Source organism: Sapajus apella, unplaced genomic scaffold (genome assembly GCF_009761245.1).
Source record: "Sapajus apella isolate SASKATOON/1434 unplaced genomic scaffold, GSC_monkey_1.0 scaffold12, whole genome shotgun sequence".
Lineage (NCBI taxonomy): Eukaryota > Metazoa > Chordata > Mammalia > Primates > Cebidae > Sapajus > Sapajus apella.
Genome location: NW_022436952.1, coordinates 17,776,685 through 17,798,077, shown reverse-complemented (window position 1 = coordinate 17,798,077; position 21,393 = coordinate 17,776,685). Strand labels below are relative to the sequence as shown.

Sequence of the window (21,393 nt, the reverse complement as noted above, 5' to 3'; positions counted from 1 at the left end):
CTCCGCCTCCTGGGTTCAGGCAATTCTCCTGCCTCAGCCTCCTGAGTGGCTGGGATTACAGGCACGCGCCACCATGCCCAGCTAATTTTTTGTATTTTTAGTAGAGACGGGGTTTCACCATGTTGACCAGGATGGTCTCGAGCTCTTGACGTCGTGATCCACCCACCTCGGCCTCCCAAAGTGCTGAGATTACAGGCTTGAGCCACCGCGCCCGGCCCATTGTATTTTTAGTAGAGATGGGGTTTCACCATGTTGACCAGGATGGTATCGATCTCCTGACCTCGTGATCCACCCGCCTCGGCCTCCCAAAGTGCTGGGATTACAGGCGTGAGCCACCACGCCCGGCCCTGTTATTGAAACTTCTAAAGCTCTCCTTCCTTTTGTCTATTTGATATATTCGTTTTTCAGAGGATTATGTAAAACTTTCCTACTACAATTATTGATTTTTCTGTCAGTCAATATATCTTCTTGATCTCACATTCCTTTTATAAGTATATAATGTATCCAAACAAGGTGCTGTAGGTATATTTTTCTCCATTCCTTCCTGCTGATTACTATGAACACTAGAAACAACAAACAAGAACTCTAACAGGTAAAAAAAGGAAATTGGGGCCCAGCGCAGTGGCTCACGCCTGTAATCCCAGCACTTTGGGAGGCTGAGGAGGGCAGATCACGAGGTCAAGAGATCGAGACCATCCTGGCCAAGATAGTGAAACCCCATCTCTACTAAAAATACAAAAATTGGCTAGGTGTGATGGCACACGCCTTTAGTCCCAGCTACTCAGGAGGCTGAGGCAGGAGAATCACTTGAGCCTGGAAGGCAGAGGTTGCAGTGAGCCGAGATTGCACCACTGCACTCCAGCCTGGCGACAGAGTGAGACTCCATCTCAAAAAAAAAAAAAAAAAAAAAGAAAAAGAAATAAAAAGGAAATTGGACTGGGTAGAGGGAGACCCCAGGACTGGAGGAACATCATGTTAGTGGGGCATCTTATAACCCCAAGCCTAGCACTAGAAGATGGCCCACATAGACTTATTCCTCCCCCAGTGGAACAAGGGCCCCACTAACAACACCAGGTAAGCCTGGAGGGATTGACTGGAAACCTCACTAACCATAGGCAGCCAGAGGAGATCCCATCAGGCCTGAGACTCTCCTCTCCCATCTAAAACAACAGATGGATGGACATTACCATCATAGTGAATCCTGCCACAGCAATCGCTAGCCCAGTCAGACCTGGGAATCCCCATTCTCCCACCCCAAACACACACACGCACACACAGACACACACACACACACACACACACACACACACACACACACACACACACACTCTCCTAGCAATGCCAGGTGGTTGGTTAGTACAGGCAGGTGGAAATCCCACTATACAGAGGGTGCCATACAGGAAGCACTCTACTTCCACACGGACTGGAGAATCCCTTTCCCCACCTTGGCCCAGCCTGGACAAGCTCTTTCAACTCATTCAGGCAACACTAACAGGGGCCAGTAGATAACCCAGAGCAGACCAAAATAGTGCCACAAAGGCTCTGAAGACTAGATAGTCACTGGAAGCACAGCCCACCACAAAAAGTAGACCAAGGCCTTGATACTATATTCTAAACCTAAATAAATCTTCTAAAATTAAAGATTTAAATAGACTCCAGAGTCTTTTAATATCCAGAATTCAATCCAGAATCACCCATCACACCAAGAAATAGGAAGATCACAACTTGAAAGACAAAAAAACAATCAACTAATGCTTATACTGAGAAGAATCAGATTCTGAAATCATCTTACCAGGATTTAAAGCAACCATCATAAAAAACAGTTTCAATAAGAAATTACAAATGTTCTTAAAACAGATGAAAAAATAAAAAATAAAATATCTGCACTCCTGCTTGGGTGACAGAGTGAGACTCTGTCTCAATAATAATAATAATAAACAAAAAAATAACCCCAAAAAATTATCTGGGCTTGACAGCACACACCTGTAATACCAGCTACGGGAGGCTGAGGCAGGAGAATCCCTTGAACATGGGAGGAAAGGGAAGGGAAGGGAAGGGGAAGGGAGGGGAGGGAAATGTTACAAAAAAGAACCAAATGAAAATTATATTATTTAGTAATATACAATGTATATTATTTAGTAATATACAATTACTAAAATATTTTAAACTCATTGGATGGACTTGATAGTAGAGTGGAGATGACAAATAATAGAACCAAAGAACTTGAGGGGAGATCACTAGAATTTACCCAATCTGAACAACAAAAAGAAAATGGACTAAAAATAAATGAACACAGCCTCATGGGCCTTTCTTTGGGACAATGACAAAAGATCCAGCAATCTTAACATCAGAGTCTCAGGACAGAAAAAACGGGTGGGACTGAGAGTATTTAAAGAAATAGTAGGCTGTCCACAGTGACTGAAAACTGTAATCCCAGCACTTTGGGAGGCCAAGGTGGGTGGATCACGAGGTCAGGAGATCAAGACCATCCTGGCTAACATGGTGAAACCCCGTCTCTACGAAAAACACAAAGACTTATCTGGGCATGCTGGCACATGCCTATAGTCCCAGCTACTGGGGAGGCTGAGGCAAGAGAATCACTTAAACGGGGGAGGCAGAGGGTGCAGTGAGCCGATTTCGTGCCACTGTACTCCAGCCTCACAACAGAGTGAGACTCCATCTCAAAAAGAAAGAGAGATAGTAGAAGATAATTTCCCAAATTTCGATTATTTTCCAAACTATGAAAGACATGTACTTACAGATTCAAGAAGCTGAACAAACCCCAAATAAAGTCAAATAAATTCCTAACAAGATACATCATAATTAAAATGCTGCAAACTTTTGAAAGATTAAAAAGTTACTAACAGCAGCAGAGAGAAATGTTTCCATTACATCTGGGAAACACCAATTCCATGACATCAGGTTTCGTGTTTGAAATCATGAAAGCCAGAAACAAATAGCATATTTTTCAAGTGCTGTCAACTTGAAGGAAAAAAAAGGAACTGCAAACTGTGAATTGTATCCAGTTAATTATCCTTCAGAAATGAAGAGGAAATCAAATCATTCTCAAATGTATGTAAACTAAAAGAATTTGTTGCTACAGATTTAGCCTTAAGGAATGACTAAAGGAAGTTCTCTAAACAAAAAACATAATAAATGAAAGTATCATGGAGTATCAGGAAGGAAGGAAGAAATAATAGAAAAATTTAAAATATACTTAAATACAGTAGGCCATACCTCTCCTCAAGTTTTACAATATAATGTCGATTTTTTGTTCATTATGATTTTTTAAATCTTGAGCTTAATTTTATTAATAATAACATTGTTATCTGGCTATTTTTGTTCATATTAGGCTGGTATACATTTTGTAATAACTTGGATTTTAATATTTTTGTTTTGCTTGAATCCCAATGTATGTTTTATTAAAAAAATATTGCTGCACTTTGTTTTTTTTTCACTTATTAGTTTTTTTGATAGCACAGTTAACAACAATATATCATATATTTCAAAATCATATAGAAAAGAACGTTTCAAATTTTTCCAACACAAAGAAATGAAAAATATTGAAGGTAATGGATATTATAAATACCCTGACTTGATTATTACATATCCTATGCATGAAGAACATTTCAAATTTCCCCAGCACAAAGAAATGATAAATGTTGAAGGTGATGCATATCCTAAATACCGACTTCATTATTACACATCTTATGCATGTATCGGAATATCACATGTACCCCATAAACACGTACAAATATTATTTATCAGTATTACATTTTCTTCTTGTAATCAGTCCTGCTATTGACAAATCAGGTTTATTTATTTATTATTTGTTGAGAAGCCACAAAATGCCAACCGCTGTTTTTAACACTGAGGATTTTTCTTTGTGATTTTTTTTTCTTTTGTTTTTCTTTTGCTTCTGGAAGGCATTAGAATTTCTTCTTTAATAGATTTCATTGTAATATGTGGTGTCTATTCATAATTTGTTTGACTGTCTATGCATACTTTCTCTTTTTTTCTGGAGATGGAGTTTCACTCTTGTTACCCAGGCTGGAGTGCAATGGCGTGATCTTGGCTCACCACAACCTCCACCTCCTGGGTTCAGGCAACTCTCCTGCCTCAGCCTCCTGAGTGGCTGGGATTACAGGCATGCGCCACCATGCCCAGCTAATTTTTTGTATTTTTAGTAGAGACGGGGTTTCACCATGTTGACCATGGATGGTTTCAATCTCTTGACCTCGTGATCCACCCGCCTCGGCCTCCCAAAGTGCTAGGATTACAGGCGTGAGCCACCGCGCCTCGCCTCTATGCATACTTTCAATCTGAAGTCTTTAATTTTTAATTTTTCCATAATTCTTGATTATTGTTTCTTAAAATAGTACCTCCTCTGTTTTTCTTTCGTTCTTGGTTCTCATTATATAAAATCTAGTCAGTCTCCATACTGCTTAACATTTCTTTCATATTTTTCAACTTTTTTCCCTGATATTTTATGGAAGTGTAGATTTCCCTGGCCTGATATTCTAGCTTCACTAGAATATTCTAGATATTCACTCTTCAATTTTACATATTCTGCCATTCAACCTAGTATTAACCATTATATTTTGACACACGGTTTTGTTGTTTTTATTTTTATGACAAGTTTTTGCTTGATATTTCAAGCATCCTCCTTTATCATTCTTAGGATAGCTTTTTAAAAGTATATATACAGGCCACACACTTCTTAGGACCAAATGTAGAGTTGCTCAATCCAACAATTTTCCCACTTCCAGAGAATCTACAGATTGGATTTTGACAAAGATCCTTTTATGTTAGAAAGTTATATTAGGTAAATTTCCCTGCATAACGATATTGCCACATACTTAGTGGTTCAAATAACACAAGTTTATTATCTCATAGTTCGTATGAGTGAGAGTCGGGGCACAGCTTAACTGAGTCCTTTGCAGCCTGCTATCAAGATGTCAGGCAAGACAGGGTTCTCATGGGAAGACTCTACAAGGAATAATTTCAAGCACACAGAGCTGTCCAAAGGGTTCAGCTCCTTGCAGGTTGTGGAACTAAGGGCCTTCCATTCTTGCAGGCTCTTGGTTGGAGGCCATCCTCAGTTCTTTCGGCATATGGGCCTCCACAACATCACCACCACTTCATCAAAGCCAGCAAGAGAGGAGTCTCCTAGCAAGACACACATTAGACTTTTATGTCACCTTTATTGTATTGTATTGGTTACAAGTGAGTCCCAGTCCATATACAAGAGGAGGGGATTGCACAAGGGTGTAACTACCAGGAGTCTCAAATAATGAGAGTAACAAATCCCTTTTGGGAACTGGAAATTGTCTTTTCCTGACGTTTCTAAAAGCCACTAAATGGTTTTAAGCAGTAAAGTAATAGCATATGCTTGTTTTAGAATGAGCACTAGCCAGAAAGTGTTGAGAACAGATTGGTGGTAGAAAAAACCCTAGTTAGGGAATCCAGTTATCAGGCTGAGACGGCAATCCTAGTGAAATGGTGGTGGCCCCAACTAAAGTAATGCTACTGGGAATAGAGAAAGATGGAAAAATTGGGGTTACTTAAGATACAATGAATAGGACTTGGTGATAAATAGACGATGAGATTAAAGAGTTAAGAATATTCAGGTTCTAGCTTGTGCAAATGAGTGAGTTGGCAGTTAACTCATTCACTGAGAAAAGGAGGGCAGTCTAGACACGAAGCTGGAGGTGGATGGGTTAGTCCCCTGTCAGAATTGGAGAGACTATATCACGATCTCTTGAAAGAACCACTTTTTATGATACATTTAAACTCATTTTTATGTCTGCAAAGAACCTGTTGCTCAAATTTGTTAAAACAGCATCAACCTTTTCAACTCATTTTAAATACATGAATTTTTAGGATTACAAATAGTCTGTGGATCCAGGAACATCAGACTGAGCGTACAAAGAGGGACCTGCTCTTCCTAAAAATATCTGTCATATGTTTTGAAAGCAAACGATGAGTTCTGGGAGGACAAAATATGGATAAAAACTATGTATTTTAATGTATCTTACACTGGAGTAATTTGGGTTGAACTCAGCAGCCTTTTTTTTTTGAGACGGGGTTTCGCTCCTGTAGCCAAGGCTGGAGTGCAATGAATGGAGTGATCTCGGCTCACCGCAACCTCCGACTCCCGGATTCAAGCGATTCTCCTGCTTCAGAAGCCTCCTGAGTAGCTGGGATTACAGGCATGCGTCACCACGCCCGGCTAAATTTGTATTTTTAGTAGAGACAGTGTCTCCATGTTGGTCAGGCTGGTCTCGAACTCCCAACCTTAGGTGATCCGCCCGCTTCAGCCTCCCAAAGTGCTGGGATTACAGGCGTGAGCCACGGCGCCCGGTCGAACTCTGCAGTCTTAAGCACTGTGCCGCAGGACCTTGTGCAGACAAAGCGCGGGGACAGACCGGACTCGGATCTGCCTCTCCGATGCTCCCTCCTTCCCCGGACCGGGGTTGGGTGGGGGTGGCGGGGGAAGGAGGGGCGGGATCAGACACAGGAGATGTTGCATCATACTTTCGCGAGACGGACAGAGCTCTTACATCCTTCGCTTCTCCCAGCAGCACCACGGGTGCTCCCACCTGCGGAGAACTGGAGTCTGGTGATGCCCAGGGGCTTCTGGGAATTGTAGTTCTGGGCAGAATGAGGGCAACCCGCCTGGTTCCGCTCCTTCTTACGCATGCGCGACTCCAAGCTGGCCCAAGAAGTTCATACCCTTTGTGAAGCCGGGGATGGGAGGTGAGTTAGTCGCGGTGATGTCGCTCATCTCCGCTCGGCCTCTGCGATGGTTCCTCGGGTCGTTCTGCGCCGGGTCTGTGCTGGAGTGCGCGTTTGTTAAAGGGGCCTCGAGGGCATACCATGAGCGCCGTCCCTTCTCTCTCTAACCTGATCCTCTCCTCCGGGGACGCCGTTGTGCGACGGGCGGGGCGGTCGCGGGGTCCTGGGCCAGTACCCTCAGCACGGCGGAATTTGTCCATGCTCCCGATGCCCCAGCGCCACCTCTTCCAGGCGCCCGGTCCCCACAGTGACAGCTCCAAGCGGTAGGGACATCTCCAAGCGGTGGGGACAGACATCTGAGGACCCAGACTCAGGGATGCTGTCCCGGGCTTCCAGGGTCCAGCTCCGTAGGACCGAGGCAGATTCCACCGTGAGGAAGAAACCCGACCCAATCTGACCCAGGCCTTTCATCAGAGCCCAGGAGGGAAGCCAGGAAGTGGGACCACGAGGCCCGGGCTTCTAACTCGTCTGGCCAGAGAGGTCTGAATTGGGGTGAAGAGCAGAATCTCCATAACAAGGAGGAGGTGGTGATCATGGAGACAGAGTTGACTGAAATGTCTGAGAAAAGAGGTGAGAATTGCGGACATGTTGAACTTGTGGGCGTGAAAGGGCGAAATTTCTGCTTCTGAAGGGAAAACCGTTGGCTCAGGGGAGGTGGCAGTTGGCTGGCTGTCTCCATTGTCTTGGGGTTGGATGGGCTTTTTAAGTGAGACTAGAGGGCTTGGTATGGGAGCATTGCCCTTTCCATGGCAGCTGGACACACAGTGGACCCTTCAAAGCTACCCCCAAAATGTGAGTGAAATGTTAACTTCTACGGCATAAGCAACAAAGCCTCAATTAATTCATTTTCTCATGTACTCTTCCTCCCAAATGATTATCTCATGCTAGTCTCCATTGGGGCTGAGAATTCAGCTCTTTGGTTGGCAAAAATATATTGTTTTACATAGAAGAAAACAGGCACAGTAGTCAGTGACTGACTTCAATTCTACCTGACCACTTTCATGAAGGTTGTGCTGTGACCTCCTATATCAGAATTCCTCCTGGGGTGTTTGTTAGATTTCTAGATTGTACCCCAGGCCCAACTAATGCTTATTAATTTGTGGTGGGGTCCAGCAATCTACATTATAAGTAAGCTTTCAGGGTGAGAACAATTGAGCTTATTTCTCTGATAATTATTTAGTATAGATTAAGCTGGGAAATTAACTGACATATTCTAATTTCTAGATCAGAGGATGCCATCTTCCAGAATGTGTTATGATTATAGCAACTGAATTTGAGCCCGGAGTAGCAGTATTCCTGTACATCCTGGGACGAGGGTGCTAGGGGGAGGCTGGTTTTAGGCTACCTTCAGTCTCAGTGTTTGTGGGGTGCACATACAGGATGTTGGAGCAGTTTTTAGACTTTTTATCTGAGTGGCTAGATAAGTCTAGGCCTCATTATTACTGCTTTCTTGCCGTTAGCTCTGTTTTCCCAGGATTCTCCCCATTTCCAAGAGAGGAGTACAGAAGAGGGAGAAGTAGCTGCTCTGCGCCTCACGGCCAGATCCCAGGTGAGTGAGTCTGTTGATTATTGGAATTACACCTTGTTTCTTAGAGTACAAATGTGCTCCCTTCTTTTTGATGTGGAGTTTCTTTATCCACTAAAATCTATCTACAGAGCTGAGTTCTAAATCTAAGAGACTACTCAGGAGGCTAATGAACTCAGAAGAAAATGTTTTTTACTTACTTATAACACTGGATGGATTTCTTCCCCATTTAGTGTTTATTGCCCCTCAACAGAAGGGTATCAGGTAAGCAACATTTCCCTTTCTTAGCCTACTATGCTCATTTCTGTGCTTGGTAATGTGAGAAACTATTTTAAATATAATGTGGTAATACCTCTCAAAACTTGTTTCTCTAGATGAAACAGGATGTATGTGACTTTAGCAATTTAAGAAAGCACTTAAACGCTGAAGTGATTGTAAAAATAATAAGTACTCACATAGTTCAAAGAAATGCTGGAAAAGGAAAACCTATGAAGGCATAATTGAAAGAATTACAATTAGAATCCAGCCCTCTGAGATGATGGAAGCTAAGGTATTATGTCTGTAACTTACTTTTCTATTGTTAGCCCCTCTCTCCCAAAAGGTAAATAGACAAATGTTAAGAATTTTTAATTTAGGTGGTGATCGTGCTATATCAGTGATTTTTATATTCTTCATTAAACTTTTGTATGTTTGAAAAGTTTATTAAAAGAATTTGGGGCTGGGTACAATGGCTCACACCTGTAATCCCAATACTTTGGGAGGCTGAGGTAGGCAGATCACCTGAGGTCAGGAGTTCAAGACCAGTCTGACCAATATGGGGAAACCTCATATCTACTAAAAATACAAAAACTCGCTGGGCGTGGTGGTGCATGCTTGTAATCCCAGCTACTGTGGAGACTGAGGCATGAGAATCACTTGAATCCAGGAGGCAGAGGTTTCAGTGAGCTGAAATAGGGCTGCTACACTCCAGCCTGGGTGAGAGTGAGACTGTCTCAAAAAAAAAAGAAAAGAAGTTGAGTAGGAAAAAAGGAACTTTCCGTGATATGTATGGCTTACCACAACCCAGAGATTCCTCAATCAGCCTTTCTCTTTGCTTCTATAATCCAAAGTGTAAAAAGTAGATGCTGCATGTTTGTAGTGTTTGTAAAAGTGACTTTTCAATATCCTTTATATACTTGCCTGTCTCCATTGGCTTCTCAACTTGAAGTCTTGAAGACTAATAAAGTCTTCAAGAAGCTTTAAGTTGCAGCTAATGAAATCAATTCAAATAGGCCTAAGTGAAAAGAAGTAACTAATGTCGAACAAACTGAAAAATCTAGGTCTGGCTATATCTAGGGCTCAAGCAAGAATGTTAAAACCTGTTTCTTCATTTACCGACCTTTTCTTTTTTCTCCATGAGTCTGTTGTCAAGCAGGTTTTTCTCCTAGTGTTGGCCTCTAACAAAAGTTTAGGCTTAACATTTTCCTGTGTTGAAGGCCAGAGAAAAAGGGCAGATTCTCTTCTAGTCATTCTTGCAGAAGTGCTGGGATTGACTCTAATGGGATATTAGGCTCATTCCTGGATGAGTTATTGGCCAAATCTAAGTGTAATTCTCTATAGAATATACCTACACAAACACACACACATACACCCCTACACACACACACACGAGCATGCACACATCCCACCCATGAGTCAGAGTTGGAGTCAGTACTACCTGAACTACACAGACTCAAAGTAGCCAGGCGTAGTAGCTAGGGGAAAATTAGGGCACAGGTACCAGAAGTGAACCTATATTTTAGTACTTTGATATTAGATTCAACACTGTTACAGCATCAAAGTGATTGAATCTATTAATGGAAAATTTTAAAAGCTGTCTTTGTTCTGTTTGGATTTTTAAAATGCAATATTGCAGCTTTTTTGCTTATTAGAATTTGCCTGGGCTATTTTTTTATCTTTGATTTATTAGATTTTTTAAAATATTAAAGTTTTAATTCTTGCTCATTGTAATGAAGTGAACAACACAGATAAACAGAAATGTAAAGTTAATATACCAGGCGCAGTAGCTCACGCCTTCAATCCCAGCACTTTGGGAGGCCAAGTTGGACAGATCATGAGGTCAGGAGATTGAGACCATCCTGGCCAACATGGTGAAACCCCATCTCTACTAAAAATACAAAAATTAGCTGGGCGTGGTGATGCGTGCCTGTAATTCTAGCTACTTGGGAGGCTGAGGCAGGAGAATCACTTGAACCCAGCAGGTGGAGGTTGCAGTGAGGTGAAATTGTGCCACTGCACTCCAGCCTGGCTGCAGAGTGAGACTCCATCTCAAAAAAAAAAAAAAAAAACCAAAAAAGGTAGTGCTACTTCCCCTTCAATTTCAGTCCCTGCCTCTCCCTACTAACATTTGACGTATATTTTTCCATGTTTTTTTTTGTGCTTGCACTACTACGTTCAGACATATGGTATACCATATTTCCTTTCATTTACCCACCAGTACCCAACCTAGCAGTTTGGATGGCCTATTTGGTATATAGCATGTGGCTTGAAAAACAAACAAACAATCAAAAAAACCTTTTTATAAGGGAAACTTTCTCATTCACATATAATACATATGTTTTAAACTTTTCGTGCCATGTGATTTTTATAATTCTGTTTCCTGTGCTTTCTTGTTTCCTCTTTTGTATTTTCCTACTGTTTGTGCAGTGGTTTGCATTTTTGTTGTTCTTGCTTTTTCTTCTGATTGTTTAGCACTTAATCCCCAATGAAGGTTGATTTAGTTATGTATATGCAGATTCTAGGCTAAAGGTCATCTTCCTCATAATGTCATTTCTACTTAGGGGCTACTTAATAATTTTTACATATTATTTTATCTTAAGGGAATAATTATCTTATATCTTAAATCTTAGATTATTTTCCCTATAGTAGTTTACTTTGAAATAATTTTATTCATAAGAAGTGTTGCAAATAGCACAAAAAATTTGTATATGTTTCACCCAGATTTTGCAAAAATTTATATTTTACTTTGCTTTATTACTCTTTTTTCAAAACCAGGACATTCACATTGGTATAATATTATAACTTACTGAACTTAATCAGGTTTCCCAGCTGTTTTATTTTCTCTTTTTAAAATTTCTGCTTTTATATTGTAAATATTTCTGTTTTCCTGTGTTTTTTGTTCTAACTTGATTTGTGTGCTCTGTTCATTTATTTGTGTTTTTCAGAAATTTAATGGAAGTGTTTAAAGCTATGAAATTTCCTCTGAGTACAGTTTTAGCCATTTAGCATTTTTTTTCTATTTTATTTCATCATTATTTTCATATTTTGATATATTTTTACAGTTATCAATTATTCTGTTCTATTTTTGTTTTGGGATATACTGAAATTTACTTTGTTATCTTTTGCAAATGCTACATGAATGTTTAAACAGAAGATGTTTTCTATCCAGTTAGAGCATTTGGTTTATATTTATTTCAGTAACCTTAAAATATTCCTGTTGTCTATGGGTTTACTTAAAGCTGCCGGTTCAATGCAGATATATACCTATCTCCTTATGGTTTTTGTATTTTTTTGTCTTATAGAGGTATAATCTTATTATCTTTTATACATAAATATTTATGAGTTGTATCTCATAAATTGGAGCTGTTTCCAATGTAATGCTTTTTGCCTTGAATTAATTCATGTTTAACTGGTTGCTTTTTGCTGTTTTTTCATTTCATGACTTCTCCATTTACAAGTTCTGTATTGCATTTCATCTAGTGATTGGCTAGATTGACTCTGCAATATTTATTGACTCAGAGAAGCATTATGTAGACATGACCTTTTTTCCCTCTGCTTATATTTTACTTTAATCAAACTATATTGTTGACTCATTGGTTCATATTTTAATACTTTATTCCCCAGAAAAATTGTAGTGTCTCAATGGAGAAACCAGGGTCATCTTCCGGTTCTCATATTGAATCTAGCATAGTGTATCTGGCACATAAATGATAGCGATCCTTTATATAAAATATTCTGAATCTGAACAGCATTAGAATACTTGTTATTTGTCATAGTCAGTTCCCCTGTTAAGTGCATCTCAGGCTTTTGCTCCAGGGCCAGCAGAAATTGGGAGAAGAAAGAGAGGTTACAAGGGAAAAATGTTGAAAAAAATGTTTTATGTCTTAGGAGACAGTGACATTCAAGGATGTGGCCATGGACTTTACACCAGAGGAGTGGGGGAAGCTGGATCCTGCACAAAGGGATGTGATGCTGGAGAACTATAGGAACCTGGTCTCACTATGTAAGAATGGATTCTCATTGTGACTCTGGAATCTGCTTATGGGAACATCATTGGTTTAATGACAGTGAAATAGCTTAACAAAGCCTTCACCTTTGCATTCAGGAGTCAAAAAGTGTTAATTCTTTTTGGCCTATGTTGAAAATCTGTTCCTGCTCTAGATTCTTGATGAAATGTCTATGCTTGTCTTGTATCAGGATTCTTTGGATTTAAGTGACAGAAACTTAACTCACACTCTTAAAGGGGAAAAAAATCGTGATTTTTCAAGGATCCAAATATATTATCAGGAATTTCCTTTATTTCTTAATTGATTTATTTTTGACCAATTGGCTTGGTTTTGCTCTGTATTAGCTTTATTCTTGGACTCCCAACCTCAGGTGATCTGCCCGCCTTAGCCTCCAAAGTGCTTGGATTACAGGCGTGAGCCACCACGCCCGGCCCTGTATTAGCTTTATTCTTAGGATTATCCCATGTGGCACAGATGACCAGTGGCAGCCCAGGGTTTTGTTATTCTTCCAGTTAGATAGCTAAGCTAAAAAAGAAACTACTTCTGTCCTGGGAGTTTCAGCAAATAAAGTCAGATGCCCATCAGTGAAACAGAGCCAGAAAGATTGAGTACTCTGTGGCCAGTTTTAGATCCTGGGCCTACCAGCGTGCCTGCTGGTACACACATGCATGCATATGTTTGTATGATGGGTGGTGGGGACGGTTAGCCCCTCCCAAACCTCATGTAAAAAAATCCCCTAAGAAAGTGACTTCTAGTAACCGAAGAAGGAGGAAAGGGAAAATATTAGAAGATAAAAACTTAAGTTACCACCATTACAATTGTGTGGTGCTGCCACTGAGGTCCCACTTTTTCCTCCTTTCCTGGGGTAAGGACTACTTTTCAACATCTTTCTGAAGGTTCCTTACATAATAAGGAAATAAAGAGAAATTCCTTTCTTTTCTGATGGTTGAAAATATTTGTATTTACAAATCTAGTTGAACTCGTTACCAGGCCCAGACACTTACTGCAGATACTCATTTAGAGGTCCATCCTCCCTTACTTCAGCTTTTCCTGTAATACTTTGTTTTTGTAGATCAAGAGGTTGAGACCATATTCTGGTTTAGATCTTTATACCCATTACAAATAACTAAGTCCAGCAGGTCAGGGACCATGAAAGTTGGGCATGGTGGCTCACGCCTGTAATCCCAGAATTTAGGGAGGCAGAGGTGGGAGGATACCTTGAGCCCAGAAGTTCAAGACCTGCGTGGGCACTATAGTTAGTCCCCATTAACTTTAGAAATAAAAAAATAAATTTTTATAAATTAAGAAAATAAAGAAAGTTGGAATTCACTAAGGAATATCTAACAATTCGACCTACTGGAAGAAAAAGTCCACAAATAACTTACTCCTATTACTTTCTTCTTTCTTTTTCTTTTTTTTAATGAATAGGGCTTCCAGTTTCCAAACCTGAGAACTACACCTTGGAGAATGGAAAAGAACCATTGAAGCTTGAGAGAAAAGCCCCTAAAAACAGCTATTCAGGTGAGTCAGATAGATGGGAAGTCTTCAGAAATGATAGCCTAGCAGGACAACAAAGAAATGATACTTTTCAGTGCTTAAGAAAGAATATTACAAGTGCCTGTGCGCCTTTATTTTTTAATTTTTAAAAAAATTCTCAAGCATTATAAATATATAGGGAAGTCCAAAAAATAAAATAACATTCGTATATCTATCAGTGAGATTAGACACATACTCATATTTTGCTTTGTTTACCTCTTTTCTTTCTCTTTCTTCCTTTCTTTTTCTTAAAATATAAAATTTATAATTATGCAGTGCTTAGCAAAGAATATTAGAAGTGCCTGTGCACCTTTATTTTTTAATTTTTTAAAAATTCTAAAGCGTTTTAAGTATATACAGAAGTCCAGAAAATAACATTCATGTATCCGTCACTGAGATTAGATATATACTCCTATTTTGCTTTGTTTGCCTCTTTTTGTTTCTTTCTTTTTCTTACAATATAAAACTCATAATTATACAGTTGTATGAATTTTCACAAATTTAGCACATTCATGTAACTATTGTCCAAATCAAGAAAACAGCCTCACCAGCACCCCTAGAAGAACTCTTATGCCCCCTCTTTCAACCCCTCCCTCCTCCCAAGAATAACGTTATCCTAACTTAGAGCACTAAGTTTTGATGGTTCTTGGACTGTCTATAAATGGAATTGTGTTGCATATACCCTTGTATCTGGCTTCCTTCACTGAGCATCAGCTGTGAGATATATGCATGTTGTTGCATGTCATGGTAGTTTATTCATTTTCATTGTTACATAATCTTTCATTTTGTTAATATACCAGTTTAGTCTCCTGAAGATGAATATTTGGATAGTTTCCAGTTTTTAGCTGTCTGAATAATGCTGCTATGTACACTTTTTTAATGCCTTTTGGTGAACAATATATGCATTTCTTTTGGATATATACATACAAGTAGACTTGTTTTATCATAGGATAGATACATATTCACTTTTGGTTGATGTTGCCAAAGAGGTTTCTAGAGCCATTGCACCAGTTACATTCCTAGCAGCAGAGTATGTGCATTCTAGTTGTTCCACATGGTTATCAGCACTTAATATTGCTCGTTTTCATTTAACCATCCTTTTGAGGTGTGTAGTATCTTTTATTTTTTAAGAAATGAAAAGTACTGGGCCGGGCGCGGTGGCTCAAGCCTGTAATCTCAGCACTGTGGGAGGCCGAGGCGGGTGGATCACGAGGTCAAGAGATCGAGACCATCCTGGTCAACATGGTGAAACCCCGTCTCTACTAAAAATACAAAAAATTAGCTGGGCATGGTGGTACATGCCTGTAGTCCCAGCGACTCAGGAGGCTGAGGCAGGAGAATTGCCTGAACCCAGGAGGCAGAGGTTGCGCGGTGAGCCGAGATCGTGCCATTGCACTCCAGCCTGGGTAACAAGAGCGAAACTCCATCTCAAAAACAAAACAAAACAAAAAAAAGTACTGCATATTCAGTTTAAGCCCTTTATTTTCGGCCAGGTGCAGTGGCTCACACCTGTAATCCCTGCACTTTGGGAGGCCGAGGTGGGTGGATCACCTGAGGTCAGGAGTTCAAGACCAGCCTGGCCAGCATGGTGAAACCCCATCTCTACTAAAAATACAAAAAATTAGCTGGGCATGGTGGTGGGCACTTTTAATCCCAGTACTTGTGAGGCTGAGGCAAGAGAATCTTGAACCCAGGAGGCAGAGGTTGCTGTGAGTTGAGATCGTGCCATTGCACTCCAGCCTGGGCAAAAGAGGGAGACTCTGTCTCAAAAAAGAAAACAACAACAAAAAAAGAAACCCCTTTTATTCTCTTTCTCCCCTAGAAGTAACCACTATATCTTGAAATTGGTGTGAATGATTTCAATGTTTGTGTAGATGTGTGTATACATAGAGACATATATACATATGTATATAAAGCAATATGTATATTTTATTGTTGTACCTTTTCTTATGTAGTCTAATTTTTTTAATGTTCACATTGTATTTTGGTATTAATCTATGTTAATATATATGAATAATGTTTATTCATTTCAACTACTGTGGAGCAGTAAGTCCATTGTGTGAATAAACTTAACAGTTTATTTTTTTGCCATTAGTAACAGTTGCAGTAATCATTCTTTTATTGATTCCTAATGTTCATCTTGAGAGCTGGTTTAGGGAAATAACTGGAAGAACAATTAGTAGATCTTAAATCATCACATGTTTAGCTTTACTAGGAGATGCCAACAGTTGAGTTATCAGACTTGTTAATTTTTGTCAGTCTGATGGATGCAAATTGATGTTTTAAATTTTTCATTTCTCTTGAGTGATAAATATGAGTTTCAGCATTTCATGTGTGTTAGCTATTCAAGTTTCTTCTTTTGAGTTACCTGTTGATACCCTTTGCCTATTTTTTGAGATTGGGCTTTTCTCTTGATTTGGTGGATTCTTCATATATTTTAGGTGCTAATATATGACAGAAGTAGCATTGCAAATCAGTGAGAAGAAATTGGTTCTTCCAACCTTTGGCTTATTTTATTTTCTGGTGTCTTAGGAATATGGATTTTCGATTTTTTTTTAACATTGTTTTTTGTTAATTCTCTACCTACTTTATCCCAGTGTCAGAAAGATAATCTTTATTTTATTCCAAAATGTTCAATTTTGTTTTATGGGTATTTATTTTTGTATATGGTAGAAATAGGAAAACTAATTTTGTCTTTTTCCATGCTTAAAACCAGTAAGTCCAGCATTGTTCATTGAAAAACCTTCTGTTACTGATTTGTAATGCTAGCTTTGGTAAACCAGTTCCCCTGTATACTTGGTTCTATTTCTTGTTCCTCTGGTTTACTTGTCTGTCTATGTCTAATACCATGCTGTTCTAATTACTATACTTAGTAGTATTTATAGCTCATAAAGAAAATCCTTCCTGGATATTCTTATTTTTTTTAAATGTTATACTTTTGAATATTGAAAGAGTTTTAAAATCTTTACCTGTGATTATGAATATGTCCCTTTCTCCTCATAGACCTATCAGTTTCCGTGACTTTCCCACTCACCACCCATCTCCCTTTTATGGGGTATTGCAGTTTTCAAGGTGATCTGTTAAGAGATCCTTATATATGAGGTTTTTACCTTTTGATATGTTACAGATATTTTTTCTAATTTTCGCATTTCAGTTTTGCTGTATGTTTTGATTTACAAATTCAATGTTTTACAGGTTTTTTTTCCTGCCTTTTCAGTACTGCCTAAAACATTTTTCATTACCCCAAGGTTATGTAAATTCTTTAACTTCTTTTTTTTTTTTAATTACATTTTAGGTTTTGGGATACATGTGAAGAACATGCAAGATTGTTGCATAGGTACACACATGGCAGTGTGATTTGCTGCCTTCCTCCCCATCACCTATATCTGGCATTTCTCCCCATGCTATCTCTCCCCAATTCCCCACCCCCTGCTGTCCCTTCCCTATTTCCCCTCAACAGACCCCAGTGTGTGATGCTCCCCTCCCTGTGTCCATGTGTTCTCATTGTTCAACACCCACCTATGAGTGAGAACATGTGGTGTTTCATTTTCTATTCTTGTGTCAGTTTGCTGAGAATAATGGTTTCCAGGCTCATCCGTGTTCCAATGAAGGACATGAACTCACTGTTTTTTATGGCTGCATAGTATTCCATGGTGTATATGTGCCACATTTTCCATGTCCAGTCTATCATCGGTGGGCATTTGGGTTGGTTCCGGGTTTTTGCTATTGTAAACTGTGCTGCAATGAACATTCGTGTGCGTGTGTCCTTATAGTAGAATGATTTATAATCCTTTGGATATATACCCAGTAATGGGATTGCTGGGTCAAATGGAATTTCTATTTCTAGGCCCTTGAGGAATCACCACACTGTCTTTCACAGTGATTGAACTAATTTACACTCCACCAACAGTGTAAAAGTGTTCCTATTTCTCCACATCCTCTCCAGCATCTGTTGTCTCCAGATTTTTTAATGATCGCCATTCTAACTGGCGTGTTGTAGTTTTGATTTGCATTTCTCTAATGACCAGTGATGATGAGCATTTTTTCATGTGTTTGTTGGCCTCATGTATGTCTTCTTTTGTAAAGTGTCTGTTCATATCCTTTGCCCACTTTTAAATGAGCTTGTTAGTTTTTTTCTTGTAAATCTGTTTTAGTTCTTCGTAAATTCTGGATATCAGCCCTTTGTCAGATGGATAGATCGTAAAAATTTTCTCCCATTCTGTTGGTTGCCGATTCACTCTAATGACTGTTTCTTTTGCTGTGCAGAAGCTGTGGAGTTTGATTAGGTCCCATTTGTCTATTTTGGCTTTTGTTGCCAATGCTTTTGGTGTTTTGGTCATGAAGTCCTTGTCTAGGCCTATGTCCTGAATGGTTTTGCCTAGATTTTCTTCTAGGGTTTTTATGGTGTTGGGTCTTATGTTTAAGTCTTTAATGCATCTGGAGTTAATTTTAGTGTAAGGTATCAGGAAGGGGTCCAGTTTCTGCTTTCTGCACATGGCTAATGAGTTTTCCCAACACCATTTATTAAACAGGGAATCCTTTCCCCATTGCTTGTTTTTGTCAGGTTTGTCAAAGATCAGATGGTTGTAGATGTGTGGTGTTGCCTCTGAGGCCTCTGTGCTGTTCCATTGGTCTATATCTCTATTTTGGTACCAGTATCATGCTGTTTTGATTACTGTATCCTTGTAGTATAGTTTGAAGTCCGGTAGTATGATGCCTCCAGCTTTGTTCTTTTTGCTTAAAATTGACTTGGCTATGTGGGCTCTCTTTTGGTTCCATATGAAGTTTAACGTGGATTTTTCCAGTTCTGTGATGAAGGTCATTGGTAGCTGGATGGGGATAGCATTGAATCTGTAAATTACTTTGGGCAGTATGGCCATTTTCACAATATCGATTCTTCCTAACCATGAGCATGGAATGTTTCTTCATCTGTTTGTGTCCTCTCTTATTTCGTTGAGCAGTGGTTGTAGTTCTCTTTGAAGAGGCCCTTTATGTTCCTTCTTAGTTATATTCCTAGGTATTTAATTCTCTTTGTAGCAGTTGTGAATGGCAGTTCATTCTTGATTTGGCTCTCTTTAAATCTGTTATTGGTATATAGGAATGCTTGTGATTTCTGCACATTGATTTTGTATCCTGAGGCTTTGCTGAAGTTGCTTATCAGTTTCAGGAGATTTTGGGCTGACACGATGGGGTCTTCTAAATATACAATCATGTCCTCTGCAAATAGAGACAATTTGACTTCCTCCTTTACTAATTGAATACCTTTTATTTCTTTTTCTTGCCTGATTGCTGGCTAGAAATTCCAATACTATATTGAATAGGAGTGGTGAGAGAGGATATCCTCTAGTGCCAGATTTCAAAGGGAATGCTTCCAGTTTTTGCCGATTCAGTATAATATTGGCTGTGGGTTTGTTGTAAATAGCTTTTATTATTTTGAGATACGTTCCGTCAATACCTAGTTTATTGAGGGTTTTTAGCATAAAGGCCTGTTGAATTTTGTCAAAGGCCTTCTCTGCATCAATTGAGATAATCGTGGTTTTTGTCTTTGGTTCTGTTTATGTGGTGAATTATGTTTATAGACTTGGGTATGTTGAACCAGACTTGCATCCCCGGGATGAAGCCTACTTGATCATGGTGGATAAGCTTTTTGATGTGCTGTTGCAATCGGCTTGCCAGTATTTTATTGAAGATTTTTGCATCTATGTTCATCATGGATGTTGGCCTGAAGTTTTCTTTTCTTGCTGAGTCTCTGCTGGGTTTTCGTATCAGGATGATGTTGGTCTCATGAAATGATTTCGGAAGGATCCCCTCTTTTTGGATCGTTTGGAATAGTTTCAGAAGGAATGGTACCAGCTCCTCTTTGTATGTCTGGTAGAATTTGGCCGGGAACCCATCTGGACCTGGGCTTTTTTTGGTTGGTAGGCTATTATTTGCTGCCTCAACTTCTGCCCTTGTTATTGGCCTATTCAGGGTTTCGACTTCTTCCTAGTTTAGGCTTGGGAGGATACAAGTGTCCAGGAATACCTGTTTGTTCCAGGTTTACTAGTTTATGTGCATAGAGTTGTTTGTAATAATCTCTGATGATGGTTTGTATTTCTGTGGAATCTGTGGTGATATCCCCTTTCTTCTTTTTATTGCATCTATTTGATGATTCTCTCTTTTCTTTTTTATTAATCTGGCTAGTGGTCTGTCTGTTTTGTTGATCTTTTTAAAAAACCAACTCCTGGATTTATTGATTTTTTGAAGGTTTTTTTGTGTCTCTATCTCCTTCTGCTCTTAGTTATTTCTTGTCTTCTGCTAGGTTTTGAGTTTTTTTTATCTTGCTCCTCTAGCTCTTTCAATTTTGATGATAGGGTGTCAATTTTAGATCTTTCCTTGCTTCTCATGCGGGCATTTATTGCTATATATTTTCCTCTAGACACTGCTTTAAATGTGTCCCAGAGATTCTGGTACGTTGTGTCTTCATTCTCGTTGGTTTCGAAAAACATCTTTATTTCTGCCTTCATTTCATTGTTTACCCAGTCAACATTCAAGAGCCAGTTAGTTGTTCAGTTTCCATGAAGCTGTGCAGTTCTGAGTTAGTTTCTGAATTCTGAGTTCTAACTTGATTGCACTGTGGTCTGAGAGACTGTTTGTTATGATTTCCGTTCTTTTGCATTTGCTGAGGAGTGATTTACTTCCAATTATGTGGTCAGTTTTAGAGTAGGTGTGATGTGGTGCTGAGAAGAATGTATATTCTGTGGATTTGGGGTGGAGAGTTCTATAAATGTGTATTAGGTTTGCTTGGTCCAGGCTTGAGTTCAAGTCCTGGATATCCTTGTTAATTTTCTGTCTCTTTGATCTGTCTAATATTGACAGTGGGGTGTTAAAGTCTCCCACTATTATTGTGTGGGAGTCTAAGTCTCTTTGAGAATTTGCTTTATGTATCTGGGTGCTCCTGTATTGGGTGCATATATATTTAGGATCGTTAGCTCTTCTCGTTGCATTGATCCTTTTACCATTATGTAATGTCCTTCTTTGTCTCTTTTGATCTTTGTTGCTTTAAAGTCTATTTTATCAGAGATGAGAATTGCAACTCCTGCTTTTTTTTGCTCTCCATTTGCTTGGTAAATCTTCCTCCATCCCTTTATTTTGAGCCTTTGTGTATCCTTGCATGTGAGATGGGTTTCCTGGATACAGCACACCGATGGGTTTTGTCTTTTTATCCAATTTGCCAGTCTGTGTCTTTTGATTGGGGCATTTAGCCCATTTACATTTAGGGTTAATATT

General features: G+C 39.3%; 1 protein-coding gene across 4 annotated transcripts in view; it reads left to right on the top strand.

Moving 5' to 3' along the window:
• The first annotated feature begins 6,563 nt into the window (after positions 1 to 6,563).
• The window catches only part of ZNF286A (zinc finger protein 286A), a 27,613-nt gene continuing 12,783 nt past the window's right edge, over positions 6,564 to 21,393 (top strand). For 2 of the 4 annotated variants that reach the window (XM_032280208.1, XM_032280207.1), the window contains exons 1-4: positions 7,299 to 7,590; positions 8,259 to 8,347; positions 12,470 to 12,584; positions 14,017 to 14,109. In XM_032280208.1, the coding sequence (XP_032136099.1) occupies positions 7,545 to 7,590; positions 8,259 to 8,347; positions 12,470 to 12,584; positions 14,017 to 14,109 (343 nt within the window). In that variant the 5' untranslated portion in view covers positions 7,299 to 7,544. Of the gene's footprint in view, positions 6,760 to 7,134; positions 7,591 to 8,258; positions 8,348 to 8,454; positions 8,588 to 12,469; positions 12,585 to 14,016; positions 14,110 to 21,393 lie in introns of those variants that run through there. The other 2 variants (XM_032280210.1, XM_032280211.1) reach the window with 2 other exon arrangements.